Raw genomic sequence first — 26,910 nt, forward strand, 5'->3', positions numbered from 1 at the left:
TTCCGTTTGCAGTATGTTATTGCAGATTAGAGGCTTTGAATCAACTTCAAAGTAGTGCCTATTTTCCACAAGACTGAGGTAGACAGAAAGTAGATGTAGTTTTCTTAAATTGGAACAATCTGACCCACTTAACTTGTTTTTCCTGCATGAATGTCCATCTAATAACGTTCTATGAATGTGTGTGCACGTGGCCATGCTGTACAAATATCTAATAATGTTATGTTGTGGAAGAAGGACATGGTGGCAGCTTTTTTCATGAAGAATACGCATATGGACTTTCCAAAAGCTGTCTGCACAAACATAAACATGTATACAATCCATCTGGCTATACTCTCTTCTGAAATAGACGTATCCAACTGTGCAAGAAACCAAAAGACACTTGAGTATGGATTTGGTTCGGTTAATGTAGTAGATGAGTGAATGACATCTAGAGACTTTATTGTGCTTTCTGCCCAGCTAAGATTCGGAAGGATTTTGGTAGTTCTATCGTTTAAGTTGAAAAGGCGATGCTACCTTTGGGAGAAAGCCTGGAGTGTAAGACCAGTTGTTATTTGTGATTTTGAATAAAAGAGCGCACTTGTCTGTTAGCTCTTCAAAAGAGAAGTGATTGTAACTAGAAAATGTAACTTCCGAAGGTAACTCCTGCACTGAGCATGTGTGAGGTGGTTCAAAGGATGGGTCCACACATCTACTTAGGATAGTATTAGGATTCCAGCTGGGTATATGCATGAACTTGGTGGATTAGCCTTTGTCAATTATTGCTTTGATAACTGGAACTTACCCAAGTGTGTGTTTTGTAAAATCAGCAGCTATTTTTGATAGATTAATTTAAATGAAAGCGTAGGCTAGGCCTGCTTCTTTAAGAACATAAAAATGTTAAGCTGTGAGAAGGACTTAGTTTAAGTGGAGGTATAGAATTTCGTTTACAGTAATGGACACACCATTTTCACTTTGCTACATAACAGGTCTATGCAGAGTGCAGACGTATCTTAAAGTGACTAGTCCTAAACTTGACAGTAAATATTGTTAACCTAATTCAACTACGACTGCAGAAGCGAAATTACTTTATTAAGGGACTGAAGACTAGGACAGTAATTTTGGCTGTTGTGCACTGTTAGCAAGTCTGCCATACAGTGAGTTTGCGAAGCCACTGTGTCAACATTTTAAACAACTGAGTACCATACCTGTCTGGCCTATGTTGGACAAAGAAAGATGATTGCTAATGACTCTGGATTTTGTGCACCACTGTTCACAACAGTGGAAGAGATGGAAATTGACCAATTTATCTACAAATCATTCAATTGGGTCTGGGTGTGCGGAAACCTGGATGGGAAGCTTGGGTGTTTCATGTTTTGAAGTGTGGCAAAAAGATCTATCTGGTGTGCCTCACCTTTGCATGTATGGCTTGAGAATTCTGATGTTCATTTCCCACTTGTGTGTTTTGGCAAAACTTCTTCTGTGTCTGGAAATTGTTCTACTTGAAGGTGAATTTGATATCTGAGTGCCTAGTGCCACATCTGGTGAGGGATCAGTGACGGAAGTAAAGAATATTTCCCTCTATTTACAAACTAAGGGCCTGTTTTCAATATTGCTGTGCAAATCTGGTTTACCCTACAGGTGTTTTTGAAAAGCCAAAAGAGCAAGAAATACTGCTTTTACCTCTAACACGCATTCAGCAATTGTTCTGCACTGGTCCATTTTACAGGAACAGTGAAATAAGCAATACTAGACTCCCCATCCCTAAAGAGAGATGCCCATGGTGAAAAATAAGAGTCTCTAAGGATCTGCAAAGAACTGCCTTATATGATTACATGTGTTCCAACATAGCAGTTTGCAGTCTACATAAAATGATAATAATTCCCATTTTGCAGCTACTTGGGACACCAGACACGTTACAACTGCATGTGTAGAAGTACACTGAGAATGAGCTCTAGGCACAAAACCCTCACACCCAAAAGCTTCATCACCATTCTCCTTGTCAGACATTGTGATGACTAGAAAATTTTAATCAGTTCCTGAAATCCCTGTACTCTCTCCAATGTTGGGAAAGCCCGAGCTAAAACGGTGTTTTGGGATTCCTCCACATAGTTTGAGACTGCAGAGGACGCAGATGGGACATTTTGACATTGATGGTGAACCCTATTGGATGGAGCTGGGATAATGTTTTGTGTGTATAATAAAGATGTTGCCCCTTGTCTTCCTGCCCTCCAGGGGGTAATCACTCAGTCTTCCTGACAAAAGATGCTGTGTGATTGGGAGAATGCTTATCTGGTTCTGAAGACTGCTTCAACGAAAGTATGCCTTTCAAAACTGCATTTCGAGGATGATCGCCCTTCAGTGTGAAAGTTATTTCTCAGGACCAAAGCTCATGCCTCAGAGGAGGCTTTCGGTGGCCAGAGCAGAGATATTGAATGAGTCAGCTAAGACCCTCCTTGTTGACATCATACACCCAAAAGAAAATGTGTCTTGCTTTTCCAACGCCATATAAGTGTAGGAACCCCATTTATTTTCACAGCAGTTATGTATAGTCAATTTACCCTTGAAATACTGTCATGCTGAGCAACTTTGCTGTTTTTAGGAGCAGAGCATGGATTGCGGTGCCTAAAATATTGATGTTCTGGTCGCAATGCAGGTTCAAAAACTAAGCACCGAAAGTCAGTGGTGGTGGAAAGAAAACCTAAAATGGAGCATGCATGGGGATACATTGTCGGGTTCAGCTTTATGTTCATGAGCTACATTAGGACCTGAAATTCAAACGTCAAAGTAAGCAAGTTTTAATATTCTGAACCTAACACTGGAAGGCACAATAGTGAAAAGCAAGTTATCCACCACACCACATGCTCCAAACATGCACGTATAAGGAAGACAAAGCAACAGGGGATTGGGATTTGATTGACAGGTGCTTTAAATGAAGTCGAATGTACGAACACACAAGTTAGACCCAGAAAAAAATACAATAATCAAGATACTCCAATAACCCCACTGACTTGCTTCTTATTCAGCACAAAAGCAACTGTCATCAAAATGTTGTTGCCTGCTCCACTGATATCTCTACTGGTAACCTACTTAAATCCCACTCCAGTTCACCTGACTTGCCATGTCCTTAATGATGTCTTCCAACCTATTACAACAAAATGAGTCTTAAAACATGTTGAGCGTTCCACTACAAATTATTATACGACTACAAATACACAGCCATTGAGATGTTTGAGACACTATTTTAAAGGCCACTGTTTAAGTACTGTACTCTACATTTAGTAGAAGCATTAACTCTTTCTTAGTAAAAATGTCCTTGAAATCTGTAACCTTATCAGTCATCTTGCATATTTTTTCCAGAATATTATTTCCCAACTAAATCTTCCACTTCTTGAATATACACGGTATAGTTAAACATAAGGTAACCCAATATCATGATATTAAACTGCCACTGAAGGATTCTGATGACAGAAAAAACCCTCAAAACTGAAGGTTAACTAAGGTGGCAACAGACGTAAAGAAAAATAGGTTATTTTTGTATTACCTGATGTGATTGTTTATATTTTTGCATTTTGTTCAATAGTAGAACATATATGACGTGGATGGAGTTACTCCTCAAAGATGAAACTGTTGTTTCGTGTGATATAAAAAGCCCTGATTCACATATTTGCATTTATACACACACACACACACAACATATTGCTCCAAAAGACAGTGCAACATCACATTTATTTCACTGTTCAGCGAGGGAGTGAGTTACAGCTCATCAGTGGCATAGCCCTGATGCCTATAAACGCCCTCCCTGCATTGTCTGTGAAGATTGTGATATTATAATAGCTGCTGCATCCAATAACCAGAGAATTGTGCAGATCAACATAAAAGGCATTGGTTAGACATAAAACCCAATCCCAATAACATTTAAAGGGGTACATTTAATCTAGCCAATTGGGAATAAATATATACATATGTCTTGTATGCACAAGCAACCAGTTGGCTAGCACTGTCAAAACCTCTCTGCATGTTTCAGGAATTTCTAAATCAAAACAGGATTTCCTCTTGATTTGATCTGTTATGTAAAGTCTGTCCAACTTTGCTGACTATGCAGTGTGCATGATCATGTTGTCTGGACAATTCTGTGACAGAACTTTAGAAATGTATCAGCAAGGAAATATCAAACAGAAAACTTGAGTGGAAAAAGTACATGCATCTCGTAACAGGTAATGTTGGCAAATAGTTCATACAAAACTTTGCGAAGTAAAAATGGGAGTGCTTTAAATCTTTAACTGCATTTTATGTGCAATGCTCCAGTAACAAGCATATAATTTCTCTACTTTGGCTGGCATTGGGTACTTGCTTATCTTCAGCTACCTAAAAAAACTACACCTTTTTCGTCACTTTCCGCTTTTACACTTTTTCGTCACTTTCTGCTTTTATTTTTGAGCATTATAAACATGAGTCTAGTCCATGGTCCACATTTTGTTATCTTATTCCCATCCAGAGTCAAACCCTTTGTAGGAAAGTTTCCTATATTCAGAAAGTAAAAGATTCCATCTTCACAACGTGGTTTGCCATGTCCTGGCTAATGTAAGTCTCCAAGTAAACGCTTTAAAGGATATATCCTTTGAACAGGGTACTTTTTTAGTCACGGATGAAATGTTTCGATCTAGCCAGGTATTGTTCCATGTTAACCACAACATTTTATTTACAGCTTTTTGTAAGAAACTGAAACATCCCGTCCTCGCTCAATGCTCGCTCACAAGCTGAGTTCAAATTTCTCGACCTTGAAACAGATGCCTTATAGAACCTCTGCAAAAATTTAAACTGTTAACAGTTGAAAAGGAGTGCTGGGACGTGATGAGCTTCAGACACCCGTAATCATGATTGGAGACCTGGTTTGTTTTGAAACGTCACACTGTTGGGAAAGGTGGAGGTCAGGCATTCTTTTTCACAATTTAATGTAAATGCACAGATGAATTAATCTGCTGGTGCCTCCTGGCAGTTTTACACGTAGAAAAATGGGTAGAAAATAAAAAGTCTACTTTGTCTGGTTATGGTCAAACCAGTCTCTATCCCACCTTGCATGATGAAATAGCTAAAAACATCCATATTATTCAGATTTGTGGCAATAAAGGTCCTTAAGTGCTTTTAACTCTTCAATTAAAGTTTTGTTTTGATTTTCAAGCACAGCCACTCTGTTTTCTAGACATTTCACATATTCCTTTTTCTTCCTACGGCACTCCCGCGCTGCTTCCCTGTAATTGAAAAAATGAAAACAATAATAAATAACCATTTTAAATGTAGAATATGCACCTAAATTTGAAAAGTTAATATATGACTTGATTTTAAACATGGTGGACCAGTAAACCACACCGCTCAATTCAAATTAATTTTCGTGTATTAATATATACAGGGAGTGCAGAATTATTAGGCAAGTTGTATTTTTGAGGATTAATTCTATTATTGAACAACAACCATGTTCTCAATGAACCCAAAAAACTCATTAATATCAAAGCTGAATATTTTTGGAAGTAGTTTTTAGTTTGTTTTTAGTTTTAGCTATGTTAGGGGGATATCTGTGTGTGCAGGTGACTATTACTGTGCATAATTATTAGGCAACTTAACAAAAAAAAATATATACCCATTTCAATTATTTATGATTACCAGTGAAACCAATATAACATCTCAACATTCACAAATATACATTTCTGACATTCAAAAACAAAACAAAAACAAATCAGTGACCAATATAGCCACCTTTCTTTGCAAGGACACTCAAAAGCCTGCCATCCATGGATTCTGTCAGTGTTTTGATCTGTTCACCATCAACATTGCGTGCAGCAGCAACCACAGCCTCCCAGACACTGTTCAGAGAGGTGTACTGTTTTCCCTCCTTGTAAATCTCACATTTGATGATGGACCACAGGTTCTCAATGGGGTTCAGATCAGGTGAACAAGGAGGCCATGTTATTAGATTTCCTTCTTGTATACCCTTTCTTGCCAGCCACGCTGTGGAGTACTTGGACGCGTGTGATGGAGCATTGTCCTGCATGAAAATCATGTTTTTCTTGAAGGATGCAGACTTCCTCCTGTACCACTGCTTGAAGAAGGTGTCTTCCAGGAACTGGCAGTAGGACTGGGAGTTGAGCTTGACTCCATCCTCAACCCGAAAAGGCCCCACAAGCTCATCTTTGATGATACCAGCCCAAACCAGTACTCCACCTCCACCTTGCTGGCGTCTGAGTCGGACTGGAGCTCTCTGCCCTTTACCAATCCAGCCACGGGCCCATCCATCTGGCCCATCAAGACTCACTCTCATTTCATCAGTCCATAAAACCTTAGACAAATCAGTCTTGAGATATTTCTTGGCCCAGTCTTGACGTTTCAGCTTGTGTGTCTTGTTCAGTGGTGGTCGTCTTTCAGCCTTTCTTACCTTGGCCATGTCTCTGAGTATTGCACACCTTGTGCTTTTGGGCACTCCAGTGATGTTGCAGCTCTGAAATATGGCCAAACTGGTGGCAAGTGGCATCGTGGCAGCTGCACGCTTGACTTTTCTCAGTTCATGGGCAGTTATTTTGCGCCTTGGTTTTTCCACACGCTTCTTGCGACCCTGTTGACTATTTTTAATGAAACGCTTGATTGTTCGATGATCACGCTTCAGAAGCTTTGCAATTTTAAGAGTGCTGCATCCCTCTGCAAGATATCTCACTATTTTTGACTTTTCTGACCCTGTCAAGTCCATCTTTTGACCCATTTTGCCAAAGGAAAGGAAGTTGCCTAATAATTATGCACACCTGATATAGGGTGTTGATGTCATTAGACCACACCCCTTCTCATTACAGAGATGCACATCACCTAATATGCTTAATTGGTAGTAGGCTTTCGAGCCTATACAGCTTGGAGTAAGACAACATGCATAAAGAGGATGATGTGGTCAAAATACTCATTTGCCTAATAATTCTGCACTCCCTGTATATATTCTGTCTCTGGATGCCCCAAACGTACAGGTCAGTAGCCCTGTTGGAATATGGTCTCCGGCTGGCAGTCAGTTTGCACTCTGTCCAAGCAGGGACCCTCACTTTAGTCAGGGTACACACCTAGGATAACCTGCTCACCCCCTTGGATGGCTGGGCACAAGCAGTCAGGCTTATCTCAGAGGCAATGTGTAAAGTATTTGTACAAACACACACAGTAACACAGTGAAAACAGCACAAAAGGACTCAACACCAGTTTAGAAAAAATAGCTAATATTTATCTGAGTAAAACAAGACCAAAACCACAAAAATCCAACATACACAAGCAACAATACACATTTTCGAAGATTAAACTTCAATGTAACGCTTAGAAACACGTTATAGCTTCAACCTGGCTATCACAACATCGTTGACTGAGGAGTTCCCAACAATCCGATGCAACTCGGGAGGAAGGTGGCGCCCGTCACAGAGTTACACGGACCCCCAGGTACAGTACTTTTGGTAAATGAGGAAACAAGCCGGTGCACAGAGTAAGGGAGGTGAGGCATTGCTGGATCTGGTGCTGCGCTGGTTCCTTACTGCAGAGCAGGGGAGGTGATGCAGCGTCGGTGCGAGGTGTTGGTTCCTGATGATCCACTGGGGTCATTGAATCCAGCGGGTCAAGACGTCTACAGCAACCTCATGGGCTTGCAGTTACGCCACGGGGCTACAGGCGCTGCAGAGGAGTAGAGTGTCATGGATGTCGGTGACACAGCACTCGGAACTCACAGAGTTGTGGGACTTCAGCGAGGCTGCGGCAGAGTCTGGTGGGGTCGTCGCACTCCAGCGATGACCACAGCTTCGTGTTGCAGGCAGCTGCACCAGTTCTGGAGTCATCTGGATACAATGTGCCTGGATCTTCTTGTTTCTCATCAGAATTCACTTCCAAGGGCCCATGGACTGGATTACCACCACCTGGCAAGTCAGAGTCCTCAGCAAGAGTACCCAGGTGCTGGCAGGTGAAGTCTTTGATGTCCCTGAGACTTCTTAACAGGAGGCAAGCTCCGTCCAAGCCTTTGGAGAAACTTCACAAGCAGGATTTCAGAAAGCAGATGTCCAATCCTTTCCCTCTTGAGGCAGAAGCAGCAGCAGAAGGCCAGCACAGCAACCTCCCCAAGCTCTTCTCCTTGGCAAAGGGGCCTCTTGATCCAGAAGTAATCTGAAATTGTGGGGTCAGCAGTCCAATACTTATACTCTTTCCTGCCTTTGACGTAGGCAAACGTCAAAGGAACGTCTTTGTAGTGCTTAAGACCCTGCCTCTTCCTTGCCTTGCCCCAGGCACACACTAAGGGGTTGGAGACTTTTGTGTGAGGGCAGGCACAGCTCTTTCAAGTTCAGGTGTCAGCTCCACCTTCCCATTTTAGCTCAGAAGATTCATCAGGCTATACCCGACACAGCTCATCTCCCTTTGTGTCGCTGTCCAGAGTGAATTTACAAACAGCCCAACTGTCAGTCTTACCAAGACATGTCTTCAGTTGCCGGGCAGAGGCACAGAATGGTTGAGCAAAAAAAAAATGCCCACTTTCTAAAAGGGACATTTTCAAACAGACAATCGAAAAACCAACTTCCCCAAAATATGTACTTTTAAATTGTGAGTTCAGAGACCCCAAACACCTTATCTCTATCTGCTCCCAATGAGAAACCACTAAAAAGACATTTAAAGGCAAACCCAATGTTGACCTATGGGAGAGAGGCCTTGCAACAGTGAAAAGTGAAAGTGGCAGTATTTCCCTATCAGAACATGTAAAACAGTTCTTGGCAGGCTTCAGGTTGGTTTTTAGATGCCCTCTTCATGTACTCAGCCATTCTCTTAGGCATAGCACGTATGTCCTGTTTGGGAGGTTATATTTTTGTTTTCTTTATTATCATAGAATTTATTAATTTTGTTTTGTGGTGGGGTCTTTTCCTCTTCTCTTCTTTCTCTTTTTCTCATGATTTGTTTTTTGTTAGTATACATATGGAGAGTATAAAATCATTTGGATTCTCGGAAGCTGACTTCGCTAGAATTGTGGGACCTTCCCAAAATACGTAACAGGGGTTTAGACTCACTAATAACTTAAAAGACGATTGGATTAAATTGCTTGAACTTAAGAAAAAAACACGTAGAACTGAAGCTCATGCGGAGTTTATTTTAGAGTACTTAAAGGCAGGAGTGATCCCCGATGGACTCAGGGTCAGAAATATAGCAGGCTTATTTGTAGAAATTAAAGCCTTTTTGGAAAAATGGTCACTTATCTCCAACAGATGTTCAAGAGATTGGATGTTGTTAATTATTGAGACAGCACGAGAAATAGTTTCCTTATTGTGTAAAGAGATAGAAGAACTAGAAGAGAAGTTAAGGCAATCTAATGCTTTAGAGGATGCTAAGAAAAAGTTGGAAGAGGTAACTATTGAATTCAAGTCATTTTATCAATATCTAATTAAAAGGAAAACAGAAAAATTAAAGAAGGATATCTGGTATTTTACCATAGAGAGAACATATCCTTATCTATCAGAAAATTACTACAAACAGTCCAATCAGACATTTCAGGAAAAATCAGATTGGACATCCAAAAAGGTAGTTACCTTTGCTGATACTTCTGAGTCAGAAGGTGAGGGTAGTTCACATTAATTTGTCATCTTTAGAAACAGAGCAACCAGGGGGATCAAACATTTTCAAATACTCGTTCTTTAGGCAACTTGAGAAACAACTGCATTTCGAGACCCCGTTACAACCGGAGCAACAGATTTGTAAATTCGGAACGACCAGCCCAGTTCTTACAAACCAGACGAAACCAATACTGGCAAGAGTAGATAATATACCGATACTCAATCTGAGTACAGTATTCCTTGACTTTTCCACTGAAAAAGTACTGTCTAAAGGGGCTGTCTTGTGTTCCATGTTCGTATGTTAACAAGTTTGATATGTTAAAAGACATACATGCCCTCTTTAAAAGGATTAGGCTCAAGAAATACTTCTTTGGAACACAGCCCTCTTCTCTAGAGAATAATAACAAATCCGGTCTACGACCGGTACCGCAGTTTACTCCGGAGATTGAGTCTCTGGGACAAGAGGTTTTAATTTTCGAAAGAGTGGTTCTCAAAAAGCTGACCCAAGCACTGAAGTTTATTCCTAAACCACGTCATAATTTACAGAAAGATGAAAAACTTGCCTTAAAAGAATTTACAAGACAACAAGCAGATTGTTATCAAACCCTGTGACAAGGGAGGAGGAATTGTAGTCTTGGATACTGACCAATATATCACAAAGATGCACAATATGCTACAATGTAAAGAGAATATTTTTTAATCCAGAAGCGCAGATTAAAAATAGGATTAGGGAAAGAAACCAGCTAGCATTGCAACAAGAGGTAATTTGTAAGAAAGTATTTGAATTTCTTACTCCAAGGAACACTCGACTCCCAGTGATATATGGTTTACCCAAAATTCATAAGGATTCAGCTAATCCTCCTCTTCGACCAATTGTATCTATGATAGGTTCGGCTATTGAGCGTCTGTCTAAATATGTGGACAATTTTTTAAAACCATTGGTTGCAGAACTACCCTCTTATGTCAGGGACACAGGTCATATCATTTCAAAAATAGAGGGTATACAAATCAATCAAGACACCGAGCTTCTGGTCACTATGGACTAAAAGGCATTATATACAAACATCCCACAAGAACAATCTCTAGAGGTTGTGAAACAAAGTTACAACATATGCAATCAAATTCTCTAAAACAATATATTGGAGATTGTTTGAAGACAGTCATTTACAACAATTTTTTTGAGTTCAATTCAATCGTGTTTCAACAAATCAAAGGTGTGAGTATAGAAGCGGCATGTGCTCCAAGTGTGGCTAACCTCTATGTAGGACTCTTTGAAGCTAAATTTATCTATAATGAGGTTGCCCCTTTTTATGAAAACATCACTAGATGGGCAAGATATATAGATGATGTGTTTTTTTATTTGGAAAGGGCAATTGGAACAACTACAGGAGTTTCTTATTTGGTTGAACTTATGTGATACAAATCTGAAATTCACAATGAAGTGTGATTGAAATCAGGTTACATTTTTAGATCTATGCATTATGCGTAATGAGGGAGCTCTTTCTGTATCACTTTATGTCAAACTGACAGCCAGAAATACATTGTTGCATTATGAAAGTTACCATCCAAGTAGCCAGAGGAAGAATATTCCATTCAGCCAATTGAGTGCGAAGGAATTGTACTCGGAGGAGTGATTTTTTGGAACATTAGGATATTCTAGCAAATAAATTTCTACTAAGAGGGTACCCCCCTAAACTCATCAAAGATTCCCTTTAAAGAGCTACATTCTATGACTGACAGGCAATGTTCCATAGGAACAAAAGGAAAGTCAATGACAGATTGGTATGTTCTATTCGCCAGTCAAATATGAATGACAAAATCCATAAAATAATCAATTCACAGTGGCACATTCTTAATTCTATATCAGAGCTTGAATCACTTGAAAAAACACTTTTTGTTTAAAAAAAAAAAAACAATAACTTGAGAAATATTTTGGTCAAATTAGATATGAATGTTGAAAAGGACTGGTGCAAAAATCCATCTGTGGTCAAGAACAGATTTTGGGCAACCATCAATGTGGCACGTGTGGAGCCTGAAAGGGTGCCATAGTATCTAGTATGATTACCTTCAATACTAGAAATATTCAATTGAAAAGTATGACTAATTGCAGAATGAAAATGTCACTTACCCAGTGTACATCTGTTCGTGGCATCAGTCGCTGAAGATTCACATGTTGTGCATAGCCCGCCATCTGGTGTTGGGTCGGAGTGTTACAAGTTGTTTTTCTTCGAAGAAGTCTTTCGAGTCACGGGACCGAGGGACTCCTCCTCTTTGTCTCCATTGCGCATGGGCGTCGACTCCATCTTCGATTGTTTTCCCCGCAGAGGGTGAGGTAGGAGTTGTTTGTTAGTAATAGTGCCCATGCAATGGAGTGAATAAGTATGTACCTATTTAAGTTTTAATATATTTACAAATGTACAAAGTTGAAGCTAACTTCCAAACGGCTACAGGCTCCCGGGGAGGTGGGTGGGCACATGTGAATCTTCAGCGACTGATGCCACGAACAGATGTACACTGGGTAAGTGACATTTTCAGTTCGATGGCATCTGTCGCTGTAGATACACATGTTGTGCATAGACTAGTAAGCAGTTATCTCCCCAAAAGCGGTGGCTCAGCCTGTAGGAGTGGAAGTAGTCTGAAATAAGGTTCTTAGTACGGCTTGACCTACTGTGGCTTGTTGTGCGGATAGCACGTCTACACAGTAGTGCTTGGTAAATGTGTGAGGCGTAGACCATGTGGCTGCCTTACATATTTTGTGCATTGGAATATTCCCTAGGAAGGCCATGGTAGCGCCTTTCTTTCTGGTTGAGTGTGCCCTTGGTGTAATGGGCAGTTGTCTTTTTGCTTTAAGGTAGCAGATTTGGATGCACTTAACTATCCATCTGGCTATACCCTGTTTCGATATTGGGTTTCCTGAGTGAGGTTTTTGAAATGCAATAAACAGTTGTTTAGTTTTTCTGATGTTTTTAGTTCTGTCGATGTAGTACATTAGTGCCCTTTTGACGTCTAATGTATGTAGTGCCCTTTCAGCTATGGAATCTGGATGTGGGAAGAACACTGGTAGCTCTACCGTTTGATTTAGGTGGAACGGTGAAATAACCTTTGGCAAAAATTTAGGATTGGTCCTTAGGACTACTTTATTTTTGTGTAGTTGGATAAAAGGTTCTTGTATTGTAAACGCCTGAATTTCACTTACTCTTCTTAGAGATGTGATGGCGATGAGAAATGCAACTTTCCAGGTTAGGAATTGTATTTCGCAAGAATGCATAGGTTCAAAGGGTGGACCCATGAGTCTTGTTAAGACGATGTTGAGGTTCCATGAAGGAACGGGTGGTGTCCTTGGTATAATTCTTTTGAGGCCTTCCATAAACGCTTTATTGACAGGTATCCTAAATAGTGAAGTTGAATGGGTAATCTGCAGGTATGCAGATATTGCTGCGAGGTGTATTTTAATGGAAGAGAAGGCCAGGTTCGATTTTTGTAAGTGTAGTAAGTAACCCACTACATCCTTTGGAGATGCGTGTAATGGTTGAATTTGATTATGATGGCAGTAGCAAACAAACCTTTTCCATTTGCTTGCATAGCAGTGTCTAGTGGATGGTCTTCTAGCTTGCTTTATGACTTCCATACATTCTTGTGTGAGGTTTAAGTGTCCGAATTCTAGGATTTCAGGAGCCAGATTGATAGATTCAGCGATGCTGGGTTTGGATGCCTGATCTGTTGTTTGTGTTGTGTTAACAGATCTGGCCTGTTGGGCAACTTGACGTGGGGTACTACTGATAGGTCTAGCAGTGTTGTGTACCATGGTTGCCTTGCCCATGTTGGTGCTATCAGTATGAGTTTGAGTTTGTTTTGACTCAATTTGTTTACTAGATATGGAAGGAGAGGGAGAGGGGGAAAAGCGTACGCAAATATCCCTGACCAGTCCCTCCATAGGGCATTGCCTTGAGACTGCCTGTGTGGGTATCTGGATGCCAAGTTTTGGCATTTTGCGTTCTCCTTTGTTGCAAATAAGTCTATTTGAGGTGTTCCCCAACGTTTGAAGTAAGTGTTTAGAATTTGGGTGTGAATTTCCCATTCGTGGACCTGTTGGTGATCTCGAGAGAGATTGTCTGCAAGTTGATTCTGGATCCCTGGAATAAACTGTGCTATTAGGCGAATGTGGTTGTGAATTGCCCATTGCCATATTTTTTGTGCCAGAAGGCACAGCTGTGTCGAGTGTGTCCCCCCCTGTTTGTTTAGATAATACATTGTTGTCATGTTGTCCGTTTTGACAAGAATGTATTTGTGAGTTATGATTGGTTGAAATGCTTTTAATGCTTGGAAAACTGCTAGTAGTTCGAGGTGATTTATATGCCGCTTTCTTTGATGTACATCCCATTGTCCTTGTATGCTGTGTTGATTGAGGTGTGCTCCCCACCCTGTCATGGAAGCATCTGTTGTTATCACGTATTGTGGCACTGGGTCTTGGAAAGGCCGCCCTTTGTTTAAATTTATATTGTTCCACCATAGAAGCGAGAGGTATGTTAGGCGGTTTATTAACACCAGATCTAGAAGGCGACCCTGTGCTTGTGACCATTGTGATGCTAGGCACTGTTGTAAGGGCCTCATGTGTAGTCTTGCGTTCGGGACAATGGCTATGCATGAGGACATCATGCCTAGGAGTTGTAATATCATCTTCGCCTGTATTTTTTGTGTTGGATACATGCGTTGTATAATCTTTTGGAAATTTTGAACCCTTTGTGGACTTGGAGTGGCTATTCCCCTCGTTGTGTCTATTGTCGCTCCTAGGTATTGTTGTACTTTGCACGGCAGAATGTGTGATTTCGCATAGTTGATGGTGAAACCGAGTTTGTAGAGGGTTTGTATGACCTGATCTGTGTGGTGTGAGCACCTTGTCAGTGAGTCGGTCTTGATTAGCCAGTCGTCTAGATACGGGAATACGTGTATTTGCTGCCTTCTGATGTGTGCAGCCACTACTGCTAGGCATTTTGTGAAGACTCTTGGTGCAGTTGTTAAACCGAACGGCAATACTTTGAATTGGTAATGTATTCCTTTGAATACGAACCTTAGGTATTTTCTGTGCGACGGATGTATTGGTATGTGGAAATACGCGTCTTTGAGATCTAAGGTTGTCATGTAATCTTGTTGCTTTAGCAATGGTAACACTTCCTGTAGCGTGACCATGTGAAAGTGTTCTGATTTGATGTATGTGTTTAGTGTTCTGAGGTCTAGGATTGGTCTCAGTGTTTTGTCCTTCTTTGGTATTAGAAAGTACAGTGAGTAAACCCCTGTATTTGTTTGCGTATCTGGTACCAGTTCTATTGCGTTCTTTTGCAGTAATGCTTGAACTTCTATTTCTAGGAGGTCCGAATGTTGTTTTGATATATTCTGTGATTTTGGTGGTATGTTTGGAGGGATTTGGAGAAATTCTATGCAATAACCATGTTGGATAATTGCTAAGACCCAAGTGTCTGTTGTTATTTTCTCCCACGCTTGGTAATACTGACTTATCCTTCCCCCCACTGGTGTTGTGTGGAGGGGATGAGTGACGTGTGAGTCACTGTTTGGTTGTAGGTATTTTGGGGCTTTGAAATTTTCCCCTGCTTCTAGGGAATTGTCCTCCTCTGTATTGGCCCCGAAAGCCTCCCCTTTGGTACTGTCCCTGGTAGGTGAACGGTGTTGAATGTGAGGTACTGGCTTGTGTGGCTTGACCCCGAAACCCCCTTCTAAAGGTTGTCTTGCGGAAGGTGTTGAAAGTGCCTCTGCTCTGCGGGGAGTAGAGCGCGCCCATGGCTTTTGCAGTGTCAGTGTCCTTTTTTAGCTTCTCAATTGCCGTGTCCACTTCAGGTCCGAACAATTGTTGCTCATTAAATGGCATATTGAGCACCGCCTGCTGTATCTCTGGTTTAAAACCAGATGTTCGTAGCCACACGTGCCTTTGTATGGTTACTGCCGTGTTAATTGTTCTTGCTGCTGTGTCCGCTGCGTCCATAGAGGAGCGTATCTGGTTATTGGAGATGTTTTGGCCCTCCTCAACCACTTGTTTCGCCCTCTTTTGTAGTTCTGTGGGTAGATGCTCAATGAGGTGTTGCATCTCGTCCCAGTGGGCTCTGTCATATCGCGCTAGGAGCGCTTGAGAGTTAGCGATGCGCCACTGGTTTGCAGCCTGTACTGCGACCCTTTTACCGGCTGCATCGAACTTGCGGCTCTCCTTATCTGGGGGTGGTGCATCGCCCGATGTGTGAGAGTTTGCTCTCTTGCGAGCTGCCCCTACCACAACCGAATCTGGTGGCAGTTGTGAGGTGATGAAAGCTGGGTCTGTGGGAGGTGCTTTATATTTCTTTTCCACCCTCGGTGTTATTGCCCTACTCTTGACAGGCTCTTTGAATATGTCCTTTGCGTGCCTTAGCATTCCTGGGAGCATAGGCAGGCTTTGGTAGGTGCTATGTGTGGAAGAGAGGGTGTTGAAGAGGAAGTCATCCTCGACAGGCTCCGAGTGTAGATACACGTTGTGGAACTCTGCTGCTCTAGCCACCACTTGTGAATATGCTGTGCTGTCTTCTGGTGGTGAGGGCTTTGTAGGATACGCCTCTGGACTGTTGTCCGACACTGGGGCGTCGTATAAGTCCCAAGCATCTTGGTCCTGGTCACCTTGGCTTAAGGTGGTGTGAGCCGGTGAATGTGACGGAGTCTGTGCCGGTGAAATGTGAGCTACAGGTGGAGGAGAGCGTGGCGGAGTTACCTTCTTCACCAGTTTTGTTTGTGGTGCTTGTTCTTGTTGGAATTCAAGTCTCCTCTTCCTCCTAATAGGGGGAAGGGTGCTTATTTTCCCTGTTCCACTCTGTATAAAAATCCGTTTTTGAGTGTGGTCCACCTCGGTGGATTGTAATTCCTCCTCGAATCTATGCTTTCGCATTTGAGAGGACAGTGATTGTTCCTCTGAATAGGAACCGGTAGTTGGCTCGGTTGCGGGTCGTTTTGGCACCGAAACTATGTCCACGCTCTTTTTCGGCTCCGAGGCGACTTTTCTCTTTTTCGGAGTCGAACCCTCTCGGCGTCGATCCTCCTCGGTGCCGCTGTCTCTGCGTCGAGCAGCTTCGGCTCCGCTATCTCGGCGTCGATCTTTGTCGGCAGCACTATCTCGGTCCCGAGATGGCTGGGTGCCTGTGTCTCGACCCGAGTCGGACGATCTCGGCACTATTTCGGCCTTCTTCGGTGCCGATGGTCGGTCACCAATTTTATGGGTTGAGCCATGGCCTGATGGCAGTGGCGTCCCCTGGGCCTTGTCAGTTTTCTTGTGTGCTATCTTCGACGTCTTACTCACTGTTTCATGGTCGTCGAATTCGTCCGAGTCCGATTCATGGATCGAGAAGGCTTCTACTTCTTCTTGTTCCTCGAATTCTCGTTGTCCTGTCGGCGTGGACGCCATTTGCAGTCTTCTGGCTCGTCGGTCACAGAGCGTTTTTCGGGACCGGAACGCACGACAGGCCTCACAAGTTTCTTCCCTGTGCTCGGGCGACAGGCACAGGTTACAGACCGAATGTTGGTCTGTATATGGGTATTTGTTGTGGCATTTAGGACAGAATCGGAACGGGGTCCGTTCCATCAGCGTCGATGTCACACGCGGTCGGGCCGACCAGGCCCCGACGGGGGATCGAAAACTACCCCGAAGGGCAACGGAGATGTTATCGCTTCGATGTCGATGCTATCTAACCCGATCCCGAACGCAACAATACCGACGTAATTTTCCGATTTTGAGCTAACTTTCCGTTCCGAAACCCGGAGCGAAAGGAACACGTCCGAACCCGATGGCGGAAAGAAAACAATCGAAGATGGAGTCGACGCCCATGCGCAATGGAGACAAAGAGGAGGAGTCCCTCGGTCCCGTGACTCGAAAGACTTCTTCGAAGAAAAACAACTTGTAACACTCCGACCCAACACCAGATGGCGGGCTATGCACAACATGTGTATCTACAGCGACAGATGCCATCGAACCTAAGAATACAGTATATCTAATCCTTTGCCCATGTAAGCTAGGCTACGTGGGCGAAACAGCAAGAGAATTTAAATTTGGATATTACGAACATAGTTCAGCGTGCAGGACCCAAAAACACAATGCCCCACTTGCATCCCATTGGTCAGAATATAAGCACAATGAAGAAGACATTAAATGGACAATTTTGGAAAAGATTACACTGAAGGAAGGAGAAGATGCAGAAAAGAAAAGGAAAAAACTAAGTCTTTTTTGGTTTTCTTTTTGGATACTTGCCAAAAAGGTTTGAGTGAGGAAATTCCGTGGCAGAATGCGATTTATTAGCATTTATGTATTATCCTGCTTTATGAGAGTCTGTGGTGCTTGGTTATGAACTGTGGCACTCTAGGTGGCTATAGGGATTCCTGAAGTCTGAGAGTGCAAAGAATTATCTATTTTTGTTTCCACCAAGTTGAGTTGTTCCTTGCAACTAGGGACCTTTTCTTGTGTAATTTTGGGTGTATTATAAACCATTACACCTTAGTATGTGGATTCCCAGATTACGTTCACTCTACTCATTTGTAAATTCCGTATTTTTTGGTCTTTGTCGGCTCCTTCCGAATATATATGTTTAATTGGGTCTCCTGGAAGGTTTAGACAAGCAACAGCGTTCGACATATATTAATTTGGAATGAGCCGTGGATGGGTTTAGGGCTGTTTCTGAGCTGAGTGCCCCGTTACTTTTGTGATTTGGTCCATCTGGGTACACGCAAGTTTGTATTCGTGCTGTGATGGTGAGTTTTGTTTTATCCGTGACCTCTTCTGTGTTTCAGCTCCATCGTAGAAGTCATTCAGGACATTAAATGTGTATAAGATTTATGCCTCGAGATATGCCATGCAGCTAAAGAAAATGGTGATGATCCTGCATATGTATATTGCTTTCTTTGGGTTTCAGGGTGTTTTAATCACATTTATGTTTAATTTATGTTATGCATGAAATATTTTTGTTTTTTTCCCTTTGTTCCCCTGAATCGGTGTCAACCTTCTCTGTTGCTTTTTATATTTTAGGAAGGTGATGGCATTTATGTGCTTTTGGACTCTGAATTGCACACCTATTGCATCACAGCTGTGACCACTTAGTGGTGTAATTTAAACTGAAGTGTTGCAAAGAAATGAATGACAAGCTGACAGAATTAAATATTGATGTGTTTCACCTTTTATGCAGAGATATTTCCAGTTTTTTGGTGCATTTCTATATGTGGCCCTGAAGAAGGTGGTTTAAAGGATTAATATACTACGGGGTCCACCGAAACGCACGTTGGCAATTATTATTAAGGCTGGCTCAGAGACTTTGGTAATCAATACTAAGGCTGGGTTAGTGAGTCTTCACCACAGCTGCATTGGCATCTGGGGAAGTGAAGCTTGGAACACCCGCGAAAAATTCAATATTAAGGGTGGCCGATTAAGATACATCTGAAGAACGCTGGAATTTGGGCGAGGAATGCCTATAGTGTATCTGCTTTGGATTGATTAAATGTCTACCTTTGTGGAGAAACAAAGTGATTATATAAAGACTCCCACAAACAGAGTGATGGTATATTTTTGATGAACTGTGGAAAGAATAACCGCAATTATATCACATAACAGAAAGCAAAGAAACATATAAAATTAAATGATTTAGGATTGCTTAACTGTATAGATGTGAATATATTTTGGTTATATATCATCTATGTTGATATTAGATAATCCATTGAAATGTGTATGTATATGTTCTTTTGTATTGATATATGGAAAATGTCACTTACCCAGTATACATCTGTTCGTGGCATGAGACGCTGCAGATTCACATGCTGTGGACATCCCGCCATCTAGTGTTGGGCTCGGAGTGTTACAAGTTGTTTTTCTTCAAAGAAGTCTTTTCGAGTCACGAGATCGAGGGACTCCTCCCCTTTCGGCTCCATTGCGCATGGGCGTCGACTCCATCTTAGATTGTTTTCCCCGCAGAGGGTGAGGTAGGAGTTGTGTATATAGTAATAGTGCCCATGCAATGGAGTAAATATGTATGTACATAATGTGGTTAAAAGTGATATATTTACAAATTTACAAATGTTAAAGACTAATTTTTCTCAACTTAAAAACGGCTACAGGCTCCCGGGGAGGTGGGAGGGCGCATGTGAATCTGCAGCGTCTCATGCCACGAGCAGATGTACACTGGGTAAGTGACATTTTCCGTTCGATGGCATGTGTAGCTGCAGATACACATGCTGTGCATAGACTAGTAAGCAGTTATCTCCCCAAAAGCGGTGGCTCAGCCTGTAGGAGTTGAAGTTGTTTGAAATAAAGTCCGTAATATGCTTGTCCTACTGTGGCTTGCTGTACTGTTAACACATCCACGCAGTAATGCTTGGTAAATGTATGAGGCGTAGACCATGTGGCTGCCTTACAGATTTCAGTCATTGGTATGTTTCCTAGAAAGGCCATGGTAGCACCTTTCTTTCTAGTTGAGTGTGCCTTTGGTGTAATAGGCAGTTGTCTTTTTGCTTTTATATAACAGGTTTGAATACATTTAATTATCCATCTGGCAATGCCTTGTTTGGATATTGGATTCCCTGTATGCGGTTTTTGGAAAGCAACAAACAATTGTTTTGTTTTGCAAATTTGTTTTGTTCTATCAATGTAGTACATTAGTGCCCTTTTGATGTCTAATGTATGTAATGCTCTCTCAGCTACAGAATCTGGTTCTGGAAAGAACACTGGGAGTTCTACTGTTTGATTTAAGTGGAACGGTGATATGACCTTAGGTAAGAATTTAGGATTTGTTCGTAGAACTACTTTATGTTTGTGTATCTGAATAAAGGGTTCTTGTATGGTAAAGGCTTGTATTTCACTTACTCTTCTGAGAGATGTGATAGCTATTAGAAATGCTACTTTCCATGTTAAGTACTGTATCTCACACATGAGTGCATGGGTTCAAAAGGTGGAACCATGAGTCCTGTTAATACAATGTTAAGGTTCCACGAAGGAACTGGTGGTGTTCTTGGTGGGATAATCCTTTTTAGACCCTCCATAAATGCTTTTATGACTGGGATTCTGAATAATGAAGTTGAGTGCGTAATTTGCAGATAAGCTGAAATTGCAGTGAGATGTATTTTAATGGATGAAAAAGGTAACTTGGACTTTTGTAAGTGTAGTAGGTAGCTTATGATGTTTTTAGCAGATGAGTGTAATGGTTGAATTTGATTATTATGGCAGTAATAAACAAATCTTTTCCACTTATTTGCGTAGCAATGTCTTGTGGTTGGTTTCCTAGCTTGTTTTATGACCTCCATACATTCTTGTGTAAGGTCTAGGTGTCCGAATTCTAAGATTTCAGGAGCCAAATTGCTAGATTCAGCGATGCTGGAATCGGGTGTCCGATCTGTTGTTTGTGTTGAGTTAACAGATCTGGTCTGTTTGGCAGTTTGATATGAGGCACTAATGAGGTCTAGTAGTGTTGTGTACCAAGGTTGTCGTGCCCAAGTTGGTGCTATTAGTATGAGTTTGTTTTGACTCAATTTGTTTACTAGATACGGAAGGAGAGGGGGAAAAGCGTATGCAAATATCCCTGACCAACTCATCCATAACGCATTGCCTTGAGAGTGAGCCTGTGGGTACCTGGATGCAAAGTTTTGGCATTTTGCGTTTTCTTTTGTTGCAAATAGGTCTATTTGCGGTGTTCCCCATCTTTGGAAGTAAGTCTTTAGTATTTGGGGATGAATTTCCCATTCGTGGATCTGTTGGTGATCCCGAGAGAGATTGTCGGCTAACTGGCTTTGAATTCCCGGTATGAACTGCGCTATTAGGCGAATGTGGTTGTGAATCGCCCAATGCCATATCTTTTGTGCTAAGAGACACAACTGTGTTGAGTGTGTCCCTCCCTGTTTGTTCAGATAATACATTGTTGTCATGTTGTCTGTTTTGACAAGAATGTGTTTGTGGGTTATTATAGGTTGAAATGCTTTCAACACTAGAAATACTGCTAGTAGTTTTAAGTGATTTATATGAAGCTGTCTCTGCTGATTGTCCCATTGTCCTTGGATGCTGTGTTGGTTGAGGTGTGCTCCCCACCCTATCATGGAAGCATCCGTTGTGATCACGTATTGAGGCACTGGGTCTTGAAAAGGCTGCTCTGTGTTTAAGTTTATAGTGTTCCACCATTGAAGCGAGGTGTATGTTTGGCGGTCTATCAACACTAGATCTTGAAGTTGACCCTGTGCTTGTGACCATTGTGAGGCTAGGCACTGTTGTAAGGGCCGCATGTGTAATCTTGCGTTTGGGACAATGGCTATGCATGAGGACATTATGCCTAGTAGCTTCATCACTAATTTTACCTGGAACTTTTGTTTTGGGTGCATGGCCTGTATTACGTTTTGGAATGCCTGTACCCTTTGTGGACTTGGAGTGGCAATCCCTTTTGCTGTGTTGATTGTTGCTCCTAAGTACTGTTGTATTTGACACGGCTGTAGGTGTGATTAGTTGTAGTTGAGTGAGAAACCTAGCTTGTGAAGGGCTTCTATGACATACTTTGTGTGTTGTGAACACCGTTCTTGCATATTGGTTTTGATTAACCAATCATCTAGGTACGGGAACACATGTACTTGCTGCCTTCTGATATGGGCTGCCACTACGGCCAGGCATTTTGTAAAAACTCTTGGCGCTGTTGTTATTCTGAATGGCAACACTTTGAACTGGTAATGTACCCCTTGGATTACAAACCTTAAGTACTTTCTGTGGGAAGGATGTATAGGTATATGGAAATACGCATTCTTGAGGTCTAGTGTTGTCATGTAGTCTTGCTGTTTGAGCAATGGGATCACGTCTTGCAGTGTCACCATGTGAAAGTGATCTGATTTGATGTAAATGTTTAATGTTCTGAGATCTAGGATAGGTCTTAGAGTTTTGTCTTTTTTGGGTATGAGAAAGTACAGGGAGTAAACTCCTGTTCCTTTCTGATGAATTGGTACTAGTTCTATTGCATCTTTTTGCAACAATGCTTGGACCTCCAGTTGTAATAGATCCATGTGTTGTTTGGACATGTTGTGTGTTTTCGGTGGTACATTTGGAGGGAATTGTAGAAATTCTATGCAATAACCATGTTGGATAATGGCTAGTACCCACGTGTCTGTTATTTCCTCCCAGCTTTTGTAAAAATTGGTTAGTCTCCCCCCCACTGGTGTTGTGTGTTGGGGATTTGTGACGCTGAAGTCACTTATTTTGCAGTGTTTTGGGACTCTGGAACTTCCCTCTAGTTTTAGGGAATTGTCCCCCTCTGTATTGTCCCCGAAAACTTCCCCTCTGATATTGACTCTGGTAAGTGGGTCTTGTTTGTGAGGTTGAGGGTTCTGTGCTCTGTCCCCGAAACCCCCCTCTAAACTGTGTTTTGCAAAATGTGCCTCTGCTTTGCGGGGAGTAGAGTGCGCCATGGCTTTGGCCGTATCTGTGTCCTTTTTAAGTTTTTCGATAGCAGTGTCCACCTCCGGCCCAAACAACTGCTGTCCGTTAAAAGGCATATTCAGCACCGCTTGTTGAATTTCCGGCTTGAATCCTGAGGTGCTTAGCCATCCGTGTCTCCGTATGGTGATCGCTGTATTTACAGTCCTAGCAGCTGTGTCAGCTGCATCCATTGCTGACCGTATCTGATTGTTAGAGATACTCTTGCCTTCTTCCACCACTTGTTGTGCCCTCTTTTGGAACTCTTTGGGTAGGTGTTCTATGAAATGTTGCATTTCGTCCCAATGAGCCCTATCATATCTAGCCAGCAAGGCCTGTGAATTGGCAATGCGCCATTGGTTGGCTGCCTGTGCCGCGACCCTTTTCCCCGCTGCGTCGAACTTGCGACTTTCCTTGTCTGGTGGTGGTGCATCTCCCGAGGTGTGTGAGTTCGCCCTTTTGCGAGCTGCCCCTACTACCACTGAGTCCGGTGTTAATTGCTGCGTGATGTACACAGGGTCTGTCGGTGGCGGTTTGTACTTTTTCTCCACCCTTGGAGTAATGGCCCTGCCTTTCATAGGCTCCTGAAACACTTGCTTTGAGTGTTTTTGCATTCCCGGTAACATAGGGAGACTCTGGTACTGGCTATGTGTGGACGACAGTGTATTAAACAGAAAGTCATCTTCTATTGGTTCTGCGTGCAGGGTGACATTGTGAAACGCGGCTGCTCTTGACACCACTTGTGTGTAGGCCGTACTGTCCTCAGGTGGTGACGGTCTCGCTGGATAACAGTCGGGACTGTTATCTGATACAGGCGCATCATAAAGATCCCATGCGTCAGGATCATCCTGACTCATTCCTGTATGAGTTGGAGACTGCATGATTGGTGGAGTGGCTACCGGTGATGGTTGTGGTGATGGTGGTGGAGTTATTTGTTTTGCCACCTTTGCTTGTGGTTGCTTGTCTTTCTCTTGGAAGGCAAGTTTCCTTTTAATTCAGATTGGAGGGAGAGTACTGATCTTCCCTGTGTCCTTCTGAATGTGGAGCCTCCTTTGAGTGTTGTCTGGCTTCCCTGCCTCTAGCTCCTGTCCGAATCTGTGTCCTTGCATCTGTGAGGACAGGCCCTGTTCCTCGGTGTAGGAACTTGGTTTCGGCTCCGAGGCCGGATGTTTCGGTATCAAAACCTTTTTGACCGTCTTTTTCGGCTCCGAAGACACTTTTTTGCCTTTCGGCGTTCCGATCTCTCCGTGCAGACTCATTTCGGTGCCGCCCTCTCGGTGTCGAGATTGCTCTGACCCGGTGTTGAGTCTGTTCTGTGCCGGTATATCGACCGGAGTCGGATGACTTCGACACATGTGTGCCCTTTTTCGGTGCCGATGGCCGGTCACCTAATTTTCGGGTTACGCCATGGCCTGTTGGCGGTGGCGTCCCCTGGGCTTTAGTAAATTTTCCGTGAGTTTTGGGCAGTGACGTCTTACTCACGGTTCTCGGCGTCTGTTCGGGATCGACCTTCTTCTTCCTCCAAGTGTTGTTGTCCTGCCGACGCCATTTGTAGTCTTCTTGCTCTTCGGTCTCTTAGCGTTTTCCTCAACCGAAACGCTCGACAGGCCTTGCAGGTATCGTCTTTGTGTTCGGGAGACAAACACAAATTACAGACCAGATGCTGATCTGTGTAAGGATACTTGTTGTGACATTCGGGGCAGAAGCGGAATGGGGTCTGTTCCATTAGCCTTGAAGACGCACGAGGTCGGGCCGACCAGGCCCCGCCGGGGAATCGAAAACCCCGAAGGGCCACCGGAACTCTTCAAAATTCGGTGTCGATCTGTTGTAACTAACCCGATACCGAACGCAAACAATACCGTCAAATTTTCAGAGATTTAACTAACTTTCCGAACCGAAACACGGAGCGAAGAGGAACATGTCCAAACCCGATGGCGGAAAGAAAACAATCTAAGATGGAGTCAACGCCCATGCGCAATGGAGCCGAAAGGGGAGGATCTCGTGACTCGAAAAGACTTCTTCAAAGAAAAACAACTTGTAACACTCCGAGCCCAACACTAGATGGCGGGATGTGCACAGCATGTGTATCTGCAGCTACACATGCCATTGAACATATATATATATATGTTGGTAATCAGAATTGTCTGATGTGCTGTGCTGTCTTGTCGTGTGTTAGTCTGGAGTCTGTTTGTGATGGTTATAAGTAACGAATTGTCTTTATGTCTGTGTTAGTAGCAATTTTTTTAGGTTCTTTACAATTGATGTATATGTTATTAGGAATAACATTTATATATTTTTTCTATTCTTTTCTATTTGTTATTAGTGTTTGTTTGTAAAATATATAGGAGAGATGTATTCTTTGCAAAGACTGTTTGGGAGGCTTGAAAGGCTGCTCCTCACAAGGGTAAGTGGACCCTTAACAAGATGTCCAAACAAAAGCTCAAAGGGGCTGTAGCCCTCTTCCTTTTGTGGAACTTCCATGTAGGCGAAGAGGAGACAAGGCAACAGGACATCCCACCTCCTTCAGAGTTTTTCTGAGAGTCCCATGATCATGACTCTTTCAACTAATCCATTTGTTTATAGGTGATAAGTAATGGTGAATTTATATTTTACACCACACTCAGTCCACATGATTTTACGTTATGCAGACAGCATAAAGTTGGTAACTCTGTCTGATACCACCTCTTTAGGAAAATACATCCTGGAAAAGCTTCCCAGTAGGGCCTTGGCCACTGTAGGAGTGGCCCTAAAGGGAATTGCTTTTGGGTACCTGGTGGCATGGTCCACCACCACCAGTATAAATCTGTCCCCAGAGGCAGTTAAACGGTCCAGGGGGCCACCAATATCAACCCCTACCCTCTCATAGGGTACCCCACCACTGGTAGTGGAATTAGGGGGGCCTTTGGAGGGCCACCTGTCTTGCCATTGGCTTGAAAGGTTACACAGGAGTGACAAAACTCCTTTGTATCCTCAGACATATGGGGCCAGTGAAAGTAAGTGACAAATCTGTCCTAAGTCTTGCTTTGCCCCAAAAATTACCTACGTTTATAAGAATGATCAATCTCCTGGTGGCACCAGGTCTGGGGTCTCCTGCCTCAGAATAAAGTATGTTGTTGTCCCAGTAGAACCCTATGGGTCCCACTGACATCCCCTGCTTCCTGAGCTGCAGCTTGCTGCCTCAGACTTTCAAGAGTAGGACATGACTTCTGCTACAGACTAAGGCCCTCACTATGACTTTGGCAGTCTTTTTGCAAGGCGGCCAGAGCCACAGGTGCCAGAAGACTGCGGTCACCTGGCCACCATATTAGGAGTTCTGCTGGATTTCTGCCACATTTTGAGTGGAAATCCATCAGTAGTCGTGCTGGTGGGCGGAGGCGCTAGGGCAGTACCACCACCGGGCCCGGCCCCGCCAAAAGGACTCTGCACGCCATATTACAGCTTGTAATACGGCCTGGGGTGTCCTCATGACAGGGTGCTGCCGGAGGCGGAAGCACCCCTTCCCGTTCCCTCCAGATGACCTCCTCGCTGGACAAGGTAAGTCGGGAGACTGACAGGGGAGTGGGGTGGGAGGGTGAGGGGTGTTGTGTGTGAGTGGGTGTTGCCTTCGTGTGTGCATGTAAGTGTGTATGCTTGTATGAATATATGGGTGTATGCAAGCGTGTATGAATGTAAGGGTGTATGAGTGTTGTGGTGAATGCGAGTATGAGTGCTGTGGTGAATGTGAGTATGGATGCATGTGAGTGAATGCATGTATGTCTGTGTTGGTGAATGAGTGTATGCGGGGTGCGTGTGGGTGTCTGTGTGCGTGTTCATGTATGCGGGGGGCACTGTACCTGGAGGGAGGAGGGGGACGCTGTACCTGGAGGGGGTGGGTGTGGGGTGGTTTATTGT

At 43.0% G+C, this 26,910-nt stretch overlaps 1 protein-coding gene across 4 annotated transcripts in view; it reads right to left on the reverse strand.

Annotated features, from left to right (window-relative positions):
• Positions 1–3,686: 3,686 nt before the first annotated feature.
• The window catches only part of CREB1 (cAMP responsive element binding protein 1), a 342,075-nt gene continuing 318,851 nt past the window's right edge, over positions 3,687–26,910 (reverse strand). For 2 of the 4 annotated variants that reach the window (XM_069225968.1, XM_069225967.1), the window contains one exon: positions 3,687–5,228. In XM_069225968.1, coding sequence (XP_069082069.1) covers positions 5,084–5,228 — 145 coding nt within the window. In that variant the 3' untranslated portion in view covers positions 3,687–5,083. The remainder of the gene's footprint in view (positions 5,229–26,910) is intronic. The other 2 variants (XM_069225970.1, XM_069225969.1) reach the window with 1 other exon arrangement.

The sequence above is a fragment of the Pleurodeles waltl genome, chromosome 3_1 (assembly GCF_031143425.1).
Source record: "Pleurodeles waltl isolate 20211129_DDA chromosome 3_1, aPleWal1.hap1.20221129, whole genome shotgun sequence".
Taxonomy (NCBI): Eukaryota; Metazoa; Chordata; class Amphibia; order Caudata; family Salamandridae; genus Pleurodeles; species Pleurodeles waltl.